Below are 15,809 nucleotides of genomic sequence, written 5' to 3'. Positions count from 1 at the left end.
AAAGGCAAACATACTGGTAGACCATGGAAGACATCAAAGCGTCAAGACAGAAAACTTAAAGCAATATGTCTCAAAAATCGAAAATGCACAACAAAACAAATGAGGAACGAATGGGAGGAAACTGGAGTCAACGTCTGTGGCCGAACTGTACGAAACCGCCTAAAGGAAATGGGATTTACATACAGAAAAGCTAAATGAAAGCCATCATTAACACCTAAACAGAAAAAAACAAGGTTACAAGGTGCTAAGGAAAAGCAATCGTGGACTGTGGATGACTGGATGAAAGTCATATTCAGTGATGAATCGCGAATCTGCATTGGGCAAGGTGATGATGTTGGAACTTTTATTTGGTGCCTTTCCAATGAGATTTATAAAGATGACTGCCTGAAGAGAACATGTAAATTTCCACAGTCATTGATGATATGGGGCTGCATGTCAGGTAAAGGCACTGGGGAGATGGCTGTCATTACATCATCAATAAATGCACAAGTTTACATTGATATTTTGGACACTTATCCCATCAATTGAAAGGATGTTTGGGGATGATGAAATCATTTTTCAAGATGATGATGCATCTTGCCATAGAGCAAAAACTGTGAAAACATTCCTTGCAAAAAGACACATAGGGTCAATGTCATGGCCTGCAAATAGTCCGGATCTTAATCCAATTGAAAATCTTTGGAAGTTGAAGAAAATGGTCCATGACAAGGCTCCAACCTGCAAAGCTGATCTGGCAACAGCAATCAGAGAAAGTTGGAGCCAGATTGATGAAGAGTACTGTTTGTCACTCATTAAGTCCATGCCTCAGAGACTGCAAGCTGTTATAAAAGCCAGAGGTGGTGCAACAAAATACTAGTGATGTGTTGGAGCGTTCTTTTGTTTTTCATGATTCCATAATTTATTCCTCAGAATTGAGTGATTCCATATTTTTTCCCTCTGCTTGGTCTAAAAAATGTAACCGTTACTGACTGCCACAATTATTTTTTTTTTTCCTGATTTCTTATAGTGTTTCTTAAAGCCAGAAAGTTGCCATTTGAAATGACTTTAGTTTTGTGTCATGTCTGTGATCTGCTTTTTTTTCTACAAAATTAAACAACTGAATGAACATCCTCTGAGGCCGGTGATTCCATAATTTTTGCCAGGGGTTGTATTCAAGAAGACTTGAGGCTGGAATTGCTGCCAACATCAACGTAGTGATGGGATGAACAACACTGGTGCGTCAGCACTGTGCCGAGCACACAATAAACCCCGTATCGGTGCGCGTATCTCTTTAAGAAAAATTCACATGACCGATACAGGAACTGTGTCGTTCGACTGCGCCGCGCCAAATTGTGTTTATAAGGAAACAAACTGTATCGACATGTTGCAGATTTGTTGGATGGAGTTTTGCTGGTGGATTTTTGCTTGCCCTCACCTTGCTCCACTGACTTCATGGCATGTTCAAAGACGTTTCCCCAGTCTGGAATAATTTTGATCTTTTGACGCCAAATAAGATAAATCTTTTTCTCCTTTTGGCATTGTTCACTGTTATTTTTCCAATTAGATATGTTTGTACTCCTTTACAATACTGGAAGAATAACCAGAAAACATATCCACACCTTTATCAACTTGCACTGAAATGTTTATGCTCACCATCTTCATGTGTACCCTGTGAAAGAGTTTTTTTTTTTAAGGCAGGGGACTGCTGTGTAAGAGGAGAAATCGCCTTGGAGCAAAGACACTTCAGAAACCTTTCTTCTTCGATAAAAATGCATAAATGAATCTGTTTTCAGTCTTTTATTTCGTATGCTTTAACACGTAAGTTAACAAATTTCCATACACAAGTTACAAATTTTAACTCTGAATTTTATTACAAACTTGCTATACTTTACAAACCAACTCAGTTTAGCATTTACACAAACAAGGTTTTAAGCAAATTTTAAACAGCTTAACTCGACACACAAATTGAGCACATGAAATTATGCAATGATGAGATATTTTAAATAGAGGATTGGCGATTAACTATTTCACAGGCTGATGTTGCGTTTGCAGCACGGTAACTTTTCCTATTTACCTGCAATGATTTTATAACTACTGCAGGGGTCACTATTGAGCGACCAACACAGTACCGACACAGTTTGTGTAGTGTCAATACACTCCTTGAGGTATCATCATCCTATCACTAGTATTGAGCAAATGCTTGTGTACTTATGTACACGTGATTTTAGTTTTTATTTTTAATAAACTTGCAAAAATTAGAAAAAAGCTTTCATGTTGGCATTATGTTATAGGTTAGTAGAATTTGAGGGGGAAAATGAATTTGCCCTATTTTGGAATGAGGCTGTAACATAACAAAATGTGGAAAAATGTAAAGTGCTGTGAATACTTTCTGGATGCACCGGATGCGGGTGACATACAAACGGTATTTCCCAGTAATGGATTTTTGATCCTCCATGGACTCTGGTGTTATGTTTCCTTTATGATGTATTTCTCCTTCCCTGACTTAGGCTACCCTCCCCTCCCTGAGCAATACCCCCTCCCTTAGTCCCATCCGCAGGAAAGGCAAGGAGAAGGAGACTGCTGAGCTCAGCTCTGCCCCGATGAGTCCAAAGAAAAGCAGTGAGGTCAACACTGGTATAAACACACCTAATCATGCCCCGGCAGGTCCAGATCCTCTCCATGTCCCTGTTGATCACTAATAACTGAAGTTGTACTCTTTGTGTAGGAAGATCAGCAGATGGGACAGGCACAGCAGCTGTCAACAAATCTACCACCATTGGTGGTTTCTACCACCTGCCGACCTACCTCAAGCTCTATGATGTTCTCAAAGCTACGCATGCTAACTACAAGGTCAGCAAAAAATGCATGCAGAGTCCGTGTGCTCGACTGTAATTCACGAGACCTCAATGAATCATTGAATTAAGTGACATCCAGGCTGCTTAATGATAAGCTCTGTGCTGGAGGATGAGCAAAATGACAGCTGCATACCGCTATGGTTAGATTCAGTTAAGTTGAATGTCAAATTGCGTGGAATTAAATCAGGATGAACAAGTGTGTGGGACTAAAGGGAGACTGTTTTGTAGGGGAGAAGCTGTGATTTTTAATATTTCTGTGATATCAGTCTAGTTATTAGATGTAGCTCATGTCATAGCATATTTTCCAGACTATAAGTTGCTGTTTTTTGCTTGTTTGGGAGTTCCTATGACATAAATATGGAAGAAATACGGCACTGTCATCTTTTGCCACAAGACGGCACTGTCTACATAGGTGACAAGTTGCATCTGTATACTGAAATGAGATGCTGTGATCACTGAACTATACACTGCGTGGAATGGCTGTCACGGCTGAGCGAGTGAAGCCAAGCCGCTGTGTTGTCGGCCATCTTGCGTCCCCCAAAAGGTGCAAACACTGCACAGTGGAATCAGGTCGATAGTATAGGGTCAAACTCACCAGTTTCTGCAGAATGAAGCCCTTCGTTGAGTTATGTAATATTATTAAGCTCTGTTAAGGCCATGTATAAGACTTGTACATGCAGTGTAGTTTTTGATAGATTACTACAGTAAATAGAAACAAAAACTTGTTAAATCTATGGACATTATAAGCTCTTGCAATGCAACACTATTTGAATGCTTTCTATCATATTATACGCTTCTGAACATGCACAAAGCCCCTCCACACACACCACACATAATGTTCATTTGACACACACTCACTCAAAACACCCCCCAAACGGTGCACATCAACCACAGTCAAATGCACAAATACTTTTTAATCTCGTGCACACACACAGAAAGGCAGACAAATAATTGGTCAATCAGTTAAAGTAAATATTAGAATGTATTTTAGTTTTGCAGAAGTAGGAACATTGCAACAAATCACAATCACAGTTGCTGTAAAGCAGTCTATCCATTCACACATCAATGTACACTCTATCAAATTGAAAATTAACTGTGACAGCTTTAGTGTCTGAAACAACAAAATACAACTAGAGCAATGGTCCAATTTTAAATGAGTTGTTTACAGTTGTTTACATTTCAAAACTTTACAGCATCTGATTAACACATTTTGAAAAATACCTCTTTATGTATGTGCAGAGTGTGTACTCACTTTCATCATCAGATGGAGCAGCATCTTATTTGGATCCAAAATAAAAAAAAGTATAGTAATATTTGTTAACTTGGTTACAGTCCATACCAGCTTGTGTTTGGACACAGTCCTAATCTTCCTTCTGTTTTTGGTTGATAAACTACCTGCTTTAGAGGGAACTTCTATGAGTACTAAAGTAGGGCAACATCTAGCAGCTTTACATGCTTCGAGGAGGGCTTTCACAGAGGTGGAATGCTCAGAAAGGATAAGAGCATTGCGTAAACAGCTCAGACCTACAGATGAAAAGTATGAGACAGGAGACAGTGTACTACAAGCGAGCAGACACTACAGAGTGGAAGGGTCCAGGTGTAGTTAGTGGTCAGGATGGAGCTGTTATGTTTATAAGACACAGTGGGATTCTGGTCAGAGTACATCAGTCCAGGCTCAATAAAGTGAATGAACAGGATGAGGATAAGCCAATACTGCCCAGTCTTCCAGAAAATGAGAGAGAAAATAAAAACATTGTTCATACTGATGTAACAGAGTTCAGATGATGAGATGAGTCACTGAAAACATAGACAGATGAGAGAGAAAATGTTAGAACTAATGAGGCACAAAGTGACACAAAGAGTAGTGCAACTAATACTCATGGTTTTAGTAATGTCAAACTAACAGGCCAGACCGTCACAGTTACAAACACAGATGATGGTACTCAGCACACTGCCAGAGTTTTAGGCAGAGCAGGAAAAGCCAAGGGGTAATACAAAAACTGGTACAACATGGAGCATCTTGAACTTGATGGCAGTGAAGGACAAAAACAAGTGTTAGACATGTCACAGGTTGATAATCTTCACACTGCATGTGATAACACAAATGCTGATGCACTCATTACAAAAGACATCTCTTTTGACGCTGCTAAACAGCAAGAGATTGAAAACTGAAAAAATAACAATGTGTATGAAGAGTTTACCAACAAAGGTCAAAAATGTGTCTCAACCAGATAGGTTTGTACTTTGAAAGAAACCTCTAAAGGTATTGTTCCAAAGGCCCGCCTTGTGGCGAGAGGTTTTGAAGAACTCAATATTCATGAGTTACAGAAAGATTCCCCCACATGTGCATCAGAGTCGCTCAGGCTGCTGTTACCTGTGATCTGTCAAAACAAATGGAAAGTTCATTCTATTGATGTTAAATCTGCCTTTTTGCAAGATGTGGAACTCACAAGAGATGTCTACATTTGCACCCCACCTGAAGCAGGTGTGGACAATGTTTTGTGGAAACTGAAGAAATGTGTCTATGGACACATTTGCAGATGCCTCCCTCTACTGGTACAATAAGGTCAAAGAACTCATGCTGGACACTGGTGGTAAAATGTCAAAAGTTGATCCAGCAGTGTGTTATTGGCAGAACGAGCACTTAAGTTCTAAAGTAATCCCAGTATTTAAGTCTGCTTTTCATGTGGGCCGTGAAGAACATGACCGTTTTTCTTACGTGGGCATGGACATTGTGACTGTGGCTGGAGGAGTGGAGGTGCATCAGCACAATTATATTGACAACTTACAATCAGTTCATTTACAAGCAGCATGGGCTGTACAGAGAGATGCACCGCTAAATGAGACAGAAAGAGCTCATACAAGCAAACAAAATCAAAGCGGTTTTCTGGTCAGAAGCCAGGTCACAAAGCCGATTGTTTGACTAAAAAAGGTGCTTCCTCTCTTATGCTTTTTAAGGCACTGGATGAGGGCGTATGGATACGCTGATGCTATTTGCACTGTGTTTGCTGAAGAGCTGAATGAGGGCATGTGGATACTGAAATGCTGTTTGCACTGTTAATGTTGTTTGCACTAATAAGCAATTAATTATCTGGGTGCTGTTTTTGTTATTTGAGCACACCTGTTTTTGTTTTATTTTGTTTTTTGTTTGTTCCTTATAATGGCTGTGTGTTCCATCAGCCAAGGTAACCTTTTGATTAACTGTTAATTGCCGCTTAAAGGAGAGTGAGATTAACTTCCTACACTTGGAAACGTGCTATCGCGAGAGGCAGTGAGATGTGGGGTTTTTTTTTGTTGTTTTTTTTTTTTTTTCTCTTTCCCTTCCTCGCTCGGGGACGGGGGTGTGTGTTGGAACGTAATGGCGGAATAAAGGAATGTTCTGTGGTACCAGAGACGTCGTGTTTTTGGCATTTACAATATTATTTGATAATGCTCTATAGAAGTTGACATTTTCAAAGAAGCCAGACCAAGTTAGAGGCTGAAAATTTCAAAATGTATATTGCATGTATTAAATGTATTATATATGTATTATTATATTATACAGTAAAACATATATATGTTTTAAATTATATGTATATTACTGAATCTGGCCTGTCAACTTCATGGAAAACTAATAATAATAAAGCAAAACTGAAAATCCTGAAAGTCCTCTCCCACGATTTTCACGAGTATCACGATTCGTGCAATTAATTGCAGCGCAAGACGGCATTTTGCGGTGCAGACAAACAAAGCTAAATCAGCGATTATTAATCTAAATTGTGCGTGTGCGACGAGCGTCTTTTTTTTTTTTTTAATATATATCGGCGTTCCAAGTTCTGGGGGGACATAAGATGGCGTTTTCTGTACTTCCGCCGGCTTCACGCCTCAGCGGCAAATCAAGGTGCAATGATCGATCGGGCCCATTCCACGTAGTGTATAGTTCAGTGGCTGTGATTCACATGCTGGAGTAGAAGGTTGCCGTAAAGAACTTTATTCTGGATGTCAGCTGCTATAGAACAACAAGAACAATTGAATGTGAGAGCCATTCTGCTTTAGAGAACAAGTGACTTTACTGAATCCTGCTCTCAAACTGAAAGACTATGCTGTGGAATAAAAGTGGTGCATAACTTTCATGCTGCTTGGCACAACACTTTTTGGACTGTGCGAGACAACAAGGTCAGCTAGGCTAAGCTAAAGTAAGGCTGATAAGTTTTATCAAAAAATTTCCAAACATTTAATTTCATTGCTCATTTACCGCATCTGTGATTTTCTGATTAATGCCAACAGGAAGCAGTTTGTTTCCTGAGGTGGCGTATGGGCTAGACACAAGCATTTTGCTGAATGAGCGAGACACTCAAGAACAGGAAGAGGGATTCTGAATCTTTGATTACTCCTGTCGTGCCTGATGTTTGTCTCTAGGTAACTCTGGACCTCCACAGTAGCCAAGACAAGTTTGGGGGGTTTTTGCGTGCTGCTCTAGATGTTCTGTCTCAGCTGCTGGAATTGGCGACGCTACATGACATCAGCAAAGTGAGGATTGTTTTTAACTCAGAAATCAGTCTTTACAGACATGCAAGTGGGGTGGGAGACATGTTTGAGATGTGTGGATGTAAACAAACATTTTCTCTCATTCAGTAAGTTTGTAATCCAACTCATTGCCATTTCATTCCAGTGTGTCGAAGAAATTTTGGGGTACCTCAAATCTTGTTTCTTCAGAGAACCAACCATGGCGACCATTTGTGTACAGCAGGTGAGTTCACGTGTTACAGACTTGTGTGTGTGGTGTTTTGGTTCCAGCACTGAGCAGTGTGCTGAAGCTTCTGTGACTCCACACAGAGTGAGGCTGGTTCCTGCCGACAGGGCCTGTAAAGACGTCGGTCCTCCTGTGCGATGGTTCCATACAAAATTATAGGCACACAAAGGAACGTTGTTTGTACAAAACCTTTTAGTGCATCTTCCAGTAAATATGTTGTCAGATGTGTTTTGACATTTTCTAACTCAAGGCTGTATTTGTAGTGATTGTGCTGAAAATTAGGCCTGCTCCTTTAAAGATACAAGATCCTAATAATTAGTGTTGGAAGATATTAGACTTGCAAAGCGATTAAGCAATTTTAGATCACAGTTTAAAAACTACATTGGTAGGTTTAATACAAACCAGGAATCCTCCCCACACCAACATATACATTTATGATTTGGTTATACGGCGCATCCAGAAAGTATTCACAGCGCTTCACTTTTTCCACATTTTGAGGTTACAGCCTAATTCCAAAATCGATTAAATTATTTTTTTCTCCAAAATTCTACACACAATACCCCATAATGACAAAGAAATGTTTTATTTTTGCAAATTTGTTAAAAATAAAAAAAAACTAAGAAATCACATGTACTTAAGTATTCAGTCTTTGCTATGAAGCTCAAAATTGAGCTCAGGTTCATCCTATTTCCACTCATCATCCTTGAGATGGTTCTACAGCTTAATTGGAGTCCACCTGGGGTAAATTCAGTTGATTGGACACACACCTGTCCCAGTTTACATTGCATGTCAGAGCACCAACCAAGCATGAAGTCAAAGGAATTGTCTGTAGAGCTCAGGGTTATTAACTCTGTGGTTAAGGGTATAATTGGCTGTTTTGTTTTTTTTTGTTTTTTTTTTTTTTACTACTTTTGGTTTTACCTTCATAATTTACTTTTTAAAAAAGACTGCCTCATTTGGTGTAATTTTTTTTTTCGGCACAACCTCACCTTTGTAAATTTACAGTTTTCCTTTCAGTCTGACATACTGTGTAACACAGTGGACCTAAATTCACACAAAAACATTTTTTTTTTTGTTTTTTTTTTTTGCTGTGAAAACTACAAACATGTTTAATGAACCATTTTTATAACTTGGAATGCAAATATAAATTGTAAATTTCAAAAGCATTTATACAAATGTAGCAAAGTTTTATATATAACTCTTTAAGTTAAAATGCAGGAAATGCTTCATACATTTTTTTTTTTTTTTTTTTTTTTTTGTACAACTATTTACAAAACAATAAGATGCCACCCAATTTATTTTTGCCACTCAAACAATTCCTGTCCAATAAAAGATAGAGGGGCACATCACAGGCTTATCAACACAATTTAGTAACTGGTATATAGTTTGAAGTCCGCACATTCAACATACATTCAAACAGAGACTCAGACGGTGGTGTATTGGATAGTACATCCGCTTAATTCATTCAAGTGACTTTGACGTATCTCCGCGTCAGACAACTCCAGAGTGTTAAGGGTACACTTACCTTGGTTGTTGTCACGACTCAGTTTCAAGGTCACAGTATGTACATTCATGTCAGATTTCCTCACAGGTAGCAGAAAAAAATCTTGAACAAAATTAAAATCAAAGATAATGTCACTTGAAATGTTCAACAGTTGGCTTGAGGATCTACTGTTTCCACATTCTGAAGTGCTTTTTTTCTTTGAATTTTGTGTAAAACTCACATACTTGAACATGAATTAATTTAAAGTCATTGTCAAAGACCTCATTTTTTTTAATGGTTCGCAAACCACAGTTTGTAAGATTTTGTTGTTGTTGTTGTTTGGTGTACCCTATAAATTTATTGTTATAAGTTTACATGTTCCATGTACAGCATAAACAAAGTGAAAGGTAACTTTCATACAGAAAATGGGTTGAGCTTTGATTTGAGGTGGCCTACATTTAAATAAATAGTTTTATTTGCTTCTTTAACATTTTGCTTTGTTTTAGCTCCTGAAGACTCTGTTTGGTACCAACCTGGCCTCCCAGTACGAGGGCGTCCTGAGTGGACCAAGTCGTTCCCAGGGCAAAGCGCTCCGTCTGGGCTCATCCAGCCTGCGTCCGGGCCTCTACCACTACTGCTTCATGGCCCCGTACACTCACTTCACACAGGCGCTGGCAGACGCCAGCCTGCGAAACATGGTGCAGGCTGAGCAGGAGCAGGACACCTCTGGGTGCGTTTCACACACAAACTACTACATGGAACCAAAATAACCCCCAACTCGTAGGGTGTTCCAGAACCTACCATCATTCTCCACTTCTGCTCTAGGTGGTTTGATGTCATGCAAAAGGCTTCCATCCAGCTGAGGTCCAGCATCACAAATGCAACACGTCACAGAGGCGACAAGGTAGATCGAGGAATTGTATTTAAGAAATGTTTATAAAACCAAAATATCCTTTTCCTGATTTCTGTTCATTTGCTCAACTGTACTGCTGCTGTTCTGTAACTTTGTTTTCCCAGAATGTAATCCACAATCACATTCGACTGTTTGAACCGCTGGTGATCAAAGCTTTGAAGCAGTACACCACCAGCACCTCCGTAGCCCTGCAAAGACAAGTACTGGACCTACTGGCCCAGCTGGTGCAGCTCAGAGTCAATTACTGCCTACTGGACTCAGATCAGGTTAATAAATAAAATTAATAATAAAAATACACACAAGATGTGTGGACTCAAGATTATTTTTTTCCCTCCAGGTATTCATAGGCTTTGTTCTAAAGCAGTTTGAATACATTGAAGTGGGACAGTTCAGGTACGTTTTCCTCTGTGAAACCTGCAGGATGGTTTTCAGTGTTTTTTCATCAATTGTCCTGTGCAATAATTTATTTATTTATATATATATTTTTTTTCGGGGGGGGGGGGGGCGCGAACTTTCTGACTGCTGCTATTTCAAATATATCCTTCCAGATGAGACAGTGATCACTGTTACCCTTTTCTCTCAGAGATTCAGAGGCCATCATTCCCAATATCTTCTTCTTCCTGGTGCTGCTGTCTTATGAACGATACCACTCCAAGCAGATAATCAGTATCCCCAAAATCATCCAGCTGTGTGACGGCATCATGGCCAGTGGAAGGAAGGCTGTCACACACGGTGAGAGGAACAGACACAACCATTTCTGCACAGCGAAAACACATCCCCCTTCTAATGATTATTCTCGTCTGGTTTTCACTTTGTTTCTACCAGTTATCATTATTTATTTTATTACATTAATGCTGATATGCTCTCTCATATTTATGCAGTTTAGTTTGAGCTTTTACCCCAGTTTTCCACAACTTTAACTGTCTATAACCAGAATAACTTGTGTTGAATACAAGTTAAAAATGCACTAATATCTGGTGTAGGTCCGTTGAGAACGACAGGATTCTGAGTGTTTGGGTTTTTGATTATTTTGGATCAAGACTAACATCCAGACTTTCAGTGACGCCCTGGACTCAGCATTCCAAACTGTATCTGTGTGAGGTTAGTGTTGTGCTTAGAGACTTTCATTTATCTTAACAGTGGCTTTCATGTCTCTGGGCTTTTGGCATTTGAGATCCGGAGACACCCCAGAAGAGCCATTGTACGTATGGGGTCACTGCATAGTGTGTTTGGGGGGTGCTGATATCTTTGCCAGAGAATGAAGGATCCCGGAGCTTCTTGTCTTACTGTATGCTTGTGAGACTTGGATGCTAACAAGAGACGTAAGGAAGTTATTGGATGTTTTGGCACTCGATCTCATTGGAGGATCCTTGGGTACTGCTGGAATGACTTTGTGTCAAATGAACTGTTACTTGGGGCGATTCAGATGAGGATTACTTAAATTTTGAAGGAACATCAGCTACGTACACCATTTTGGCCATGTGGTGCATTTATTTGTGCATGATCTAGCATGCAGTCGTCGCCATGTTGAGGACTCCAGCGGCTGAAGAAGACCAAGGACACGCCTGTGTTTCACCTGGCTCCAGCAGATTATTGGCTACTTCGTAGAGGTGGGCATGGATCAGTAGTCTGCCTGGGTGGTTGCCATCCAGCACCCATTTCAGTTCCATAGTATGGTTAATGTGGCAAATGCTCCCAGACTTGAGCTGAGAATGTTTGGAGCATTTCAGCAGAAGATAAAACCATTCTCTCTGTGGTTTAATTGCATTTCTTAAAGGGGCATCTATTGCATCTGTCTTTGAGGTGTCTTTCAGCGAGACACTGAAACACAAATTGCTCTTTGTTTGGTCACACGGACCCTTGTATGGAAGGTGTGTGTGTGTGTGTGTGTGTGTGTGTGTGTGTGTGTGTGTGTGTGTGTGTGTGTGTGTGTGTGTGTGTGTGTGAAAATGAGTTCCAGTCATTGCTCCTTCTTCCCCTTTTGAAAGAGTTCAAACATTCTTCCAACCATTGACCTGCTTCTGACCGTTTTGGCACCTTTCTTCGTTCTTCACAGCCATTCCTGCCTTGCAGCCCATAGTCCATGATCTGTTTGTCCTGAGGGGCTCAAACAAAGCAGATGCAGGCAAAGAGCTCGATACACAGAAGGAGGTGGTGGTCTCCATGCTGCTCAGACTCGTGCAGTACCACCAGGTAAGATCAAATGTGAACGCACACGGACCCACTGCGTAACTTTTGTCTCTGACATTTGCACTTGTCTGCCGCAGGTTTTGGAGATGTTCATCCTCGTCCTGCAGCAGTGTCACAAGGAGAATGAGGACAAATGGAAGAGGTTGTCCAGACAGATTGCTGACATCATACTTCCCATGATCACCAAGCAGCAGGTGGACGTGCTCCTCTGTATTCAGTGACTATAATGAAACATCCTAGCTTGATGAGAACGTTGTGGTGGTTTCATCGTGTTGTAATAACCTTCCAGAGGTGGTTGTTGTGTGTCTCTACAGATGCACCTGGATTCTCCGGAGGCGTTGGGCGTGTTGAACACTCTGTTTGAGACTGTGGCGCCGTCTTCTCTTCGTCCTGTGGACATGCTTCTAAAGAGTATGTTCACCGTTCCAGCCACCATGGTGAGACAGCAGGGAGTGATTTCCAGATCCATACATTTGTCACTTTTTTTAAAGAGCTACATAGTTGTCATCTGATGGATTGAAGAACGTTGATGAGGATAGTTTGAATTTAATTTCTTTGCTTCTACAGACATCAGTAACTACCGTTCAGCTCTGGGTGTCTGGCATCCTGGCGGTGCTCCGGGTGCTCATTTCTCAGTCTACTGAAGACATTGTCCTGTCCCGGGTCCACGAACTGTCCCTGTCCCCACATCTCCTCTCCTGCCACACCATCCGTCACCTCCGTCAAGAAAACATATCTCCAAGTGAGCCTCATGCTGATGCACTTGAGGACCAGGAGCCAAATTGTGAAGAACAGAAAGTAGCACCTGAAGAAACCTTTGCAAGGTTGGTGAACATCATGTGTGGACCGTCTTGATGTATTTAATAGTAGTTTAAAAATGCTTCTAAATAGAGCTGGTTCATTCCACACTTCCAGGTTCCTGCTCCAGCTGGTGGGAGTTTTGCTGGATGACATTTCCTCCAGACAGGTTAAAGTGGACATTACAGAGCAGCAGCACACATTCTACTGCCAGCAGCTGGGCACGCTGCTCATGTGCCTCATACACATCTTCAAAAGTGGTGAGAACATCATAAAGTGATGGCGTTCCACAGTGAGATCTTTAAGCTTGGATTTAAAGTTTGTGGGTCACTTGTACACTCTTCATTCATGAAAACTGCCCACTCTGAGATGAATCCTCTTTCTTTTTCCTGGAAGGAATGTTTCGCAGGATCACAGCTGCAGCCAGCCACCTGCTGAAGGGTGAGAGCGGTTGTGACCAGAGCGGTCCTGAGGCTGGGTCGTTTTACTCCTTAGAGGGTTTGAACAGCACGGTGCAAAGCCTCATTACCACCCACCCCTCCTTGGTGCTGCTCTGGTGTCAGGTTCTCCTCATCATCAACTACACCAACTACTCCTGGTGGGCTGAGGTGCATCAAACACCCAGGTAAGGATGTTCACTCATCCCTTATATGTTTTGGGAGCGTCCATACCAAATGTGCGCAGAATTTGATTTGTATGTTGTGTTGGTTGGTACACGTTCTGATTAAAACTTTAGACAGTGGCTGCAAAGACAAACACCCCTGCAAACCTCATCAGTCTGGATCAGGTGGACTTGGTAGACGTGGATCTATCTTGTGAACCTAAACATAAACCTTCCGTCAAAAGTGTTCACACTAACTAAACTAGCTGAATGTAGTTATTGGCTGTTGTATAAATGTTGTCAGACTGTTGGTGCAACAGTATCTTCAGTGTAAATCTGACCTGTCTGAATCCATTCTCCTCGTCTGTCAGGAGACACAGTCTCTCATGCACCAAGCTGTTGAGTCCTCACTCATCAGAGGAAAGAGAAGACAACAAGTCCGAGTCTCATTTAGCCATGATCAACAGAGAGATTGTACGCAGGGGAGGCCTCATTCTCTTCTGTGACTACGTGGTAAGACTTCAATAACAGTTATTTCACTGGTAAAATCAATGAGAAATGTTACACAAGAGGTTTTTCTTGTCACAGTAATTTAATCACTCTCCACTAAAGAAAGACTACTGTTACATTTTGGAGATTTTTTTTTTTTAAACAAAAACTAAATCCTTTATCAGATTTTATTTTTAAATGGTAGAAGCATAGTAAAAGTTAAAAAGTCTTTATAAAAGCCGACGGACCTTACTGAACAAATTTTGGTTGTTTTGGCTACATCTGCTGACATGCTTATGATGTCTTTCAATTCTTTGCATTTTTTTATTTTTTAGTGTCAAAACCTCCATGACTCTGAACACCTGACCTGGCTGATTGTTAACCACGTGCGTGACCTCATCAGCCTTTCCCATGAGCCTCCAGTGCAGGATTTTATCAGCGCGGTGCATCGCAACTCAGCTGCCAGTGGCCTCTTCATCCAAGCCATCCAATCACGCTGTGACAACCTTACTACTGTGAGATCACCCCTCTGCACATTTTTTTTTCTTCCCATAGCTTACTTCATTTTAGTGTCCCAAAGTCATTCCTTTCTTTAGAATGGTCATTCTGCTTCTACTGCCTTAATATTTTCTTGAAAAGTTTTCATACATATCATTACTGATATAATTTGTTTTCTTCTTGCTCTTGTGTCTGTCCTTCATCCTTCCTTTATAACTGTTTTCTGTGATGTCTTCTGTCTTGCACTCTGCCTCTGTCTTTGACCTTCTGTAGCCAACCATGTTGAAGAAGACTCTGCAGTGTTTAGAAGGAATGCACCTGAGCCAGTCTGGTTCTCTGCTGATGCTGTATGTAGATAAGCTGCTCAGTACCCCCTTCAGAGTTCTGGCTCGCATGGTGGACACGCTGGCATGTCGCAGAGTGGAGATGCTACTGGCTGAAACGCGGCAGGTACAGTGTTTAGAAACGGCTGCAGTTTATCCCATGAGGACATAATTGGTTCAAAATCAGTAAATACAGATGCAAACAGGTGGTGTGTGTGTGTGTGGAGCTCCTGCTTTGGGGAAATAAGTGGTAACGTTAAAGTGCTGGACTTTCATTTCTGTCAGGTTAATTTTCTTCTTCCACTTTCAGAACAGCATCGCCCAGCTTCCTGTGGAGGAACTGGACAGGATCCAGGAGTATCTCCAGACCAGTGGCCTGGCTCAGAGGTAACTACTCCATTATTTTGGTAAATGTGCACAATGAGAAATTTATTTGTCAGAATGACTCCAATCAGGTTTTACTTTGTTTGGGTGGAATTAGAAAAACATTTTTTCTTCTTCAGTAAATCTGTCCACACATGCTTTTCTTTGCAAATTCCTGAGACTGCTCCTAAGTAAATATAATAACTTATAAATAAAATATATATGTATTTAAAAAGATATCTTCTGATGAAGCAGAATTTTTTAATAAATAGATTTGTAGGTGTCAAGATTTTAAGCTGTTTTCATTGGTTATGCTTAATAAGGAACGCTTGCTGACATTAAACCTGTTCAGTTCTTTATTAGTCAGTTAGCAGATGTTCTTTCATTCTGAGATATTTGTGTATTCAGAATGAAAAAGGCATTCAATTGCTCATCTTCTCTGTTACAGGCATCAGAGGTTCTACTCACTGCTTGACAGGTTCAGAGCCACTGTTGCTGACACCAGCAGTCCCACCCCTCCTGTGACATCACACCCTTTGGATGGGGATCCGCCCCCTGCTCCTGAACTGGTGGTTGCAGATAAAG

At 40.8% G+C, this 15,809-nt stretch overlaps 1 protein-coding gene and 1 non-coding gene across 7 annotated transcripts in view; both read left to right on the top strand.

Moving 5' to 3' along the window:
- The window catches only part of htt (huntingtin), a 70,790-nt gene that overhangs the window by 34,880 nt on the left and 20,101 nt on the right, over positions 1-15,809 (top strand). For all 6 annotated transcript variants that reach the window (XM_034187618.1, XM_034187617.1, XM_034187616.1 and 3 more), the window contains 20 exons: positions 2,487-2,613; positions 2,705-2,829; positions 7,233-7,343; positions 7,486-7,563; positions 9,556-9,779; positions 9,875-9,953; positions 10,067-10,228; positions 10,300-10,355; positions 10,546-10,694; positions 12,019-12,155; positions 12,230-12,346; positions 12,467-12,589; positions 12,720-12,976; positions 13,068-13,210; positions 13,347-13,575; positions 13,923-14,064; positions 14,376-14,555; positions 14,812-14,988; positions 15,172-15,248; positions 15,673-15,808. In XM_034187618.1, coding sequence (XP_034043509.1) covers positions 2,487-2,613; positions 2,705-2,829; positions 7,233-7,343; positions 7,486-7,563; positions 9,556-9,779; positions 9,875-9,953; positions 10,067-10,228; positions 10,300-10,355; positions 10,546-10,694; positions 12,019-12,155; positions 12,230-12,346; positions 12,467-12,589; positions 12,720-12,976; positions 13,068-13,210; positions 13,347-13,575; positions 13,923-14,064; positions 14,376-14,555; positions 14,812-14,988; positions 15,172-15,248; positions 15,673-15,808 — 2,829 coding nt within the window. The remainder of the gene's footprint in view (positions 1-2,486; positions 2,614-2,704; positions 2,830-7,232; positions 7,344-7,485; positions 7,564-9,555; positions 9,780-9,874; positions 9,954-10,066; positions 10,229-10,299; positions 10,356-10,545; positions 10,695-12,018; positions 12,156-12,229; positions 12,347-12,466; positions 12,590-12,719; positions 12,977-13,067; positions 13,211-13,346; positions 13,576-13,922; positions 14,065-14,375; positions 14,556-14,811; positions 14,989-15,171; positions 15,249-15,672; position 15,809) is intronic.
- LOC117527173 lies at positions 7,593-7,718 on the top strand. The gene has a single exon (XR_004565462.1).

This window comes from Thalassophryne amazonica, chromosome 15 (assembly GCF_902500255.1).
Source record: "Thalassophryne amazonica chromosome 15, fThaAma1.1, whole genome shotgun sequence".
Lineage (NCBI taxonomy): Eukaryota > Metazoa > Chordata > Actinopteri > Batrachoidiformes > Batrachoididae > Thalassophryne > Thalassophryne amazonica.
The sequence above is the reverse complement of the archived record's forward strand: the minus strand, read 5'-3'. Positions and strand labels throughout refer to the sequence as shown.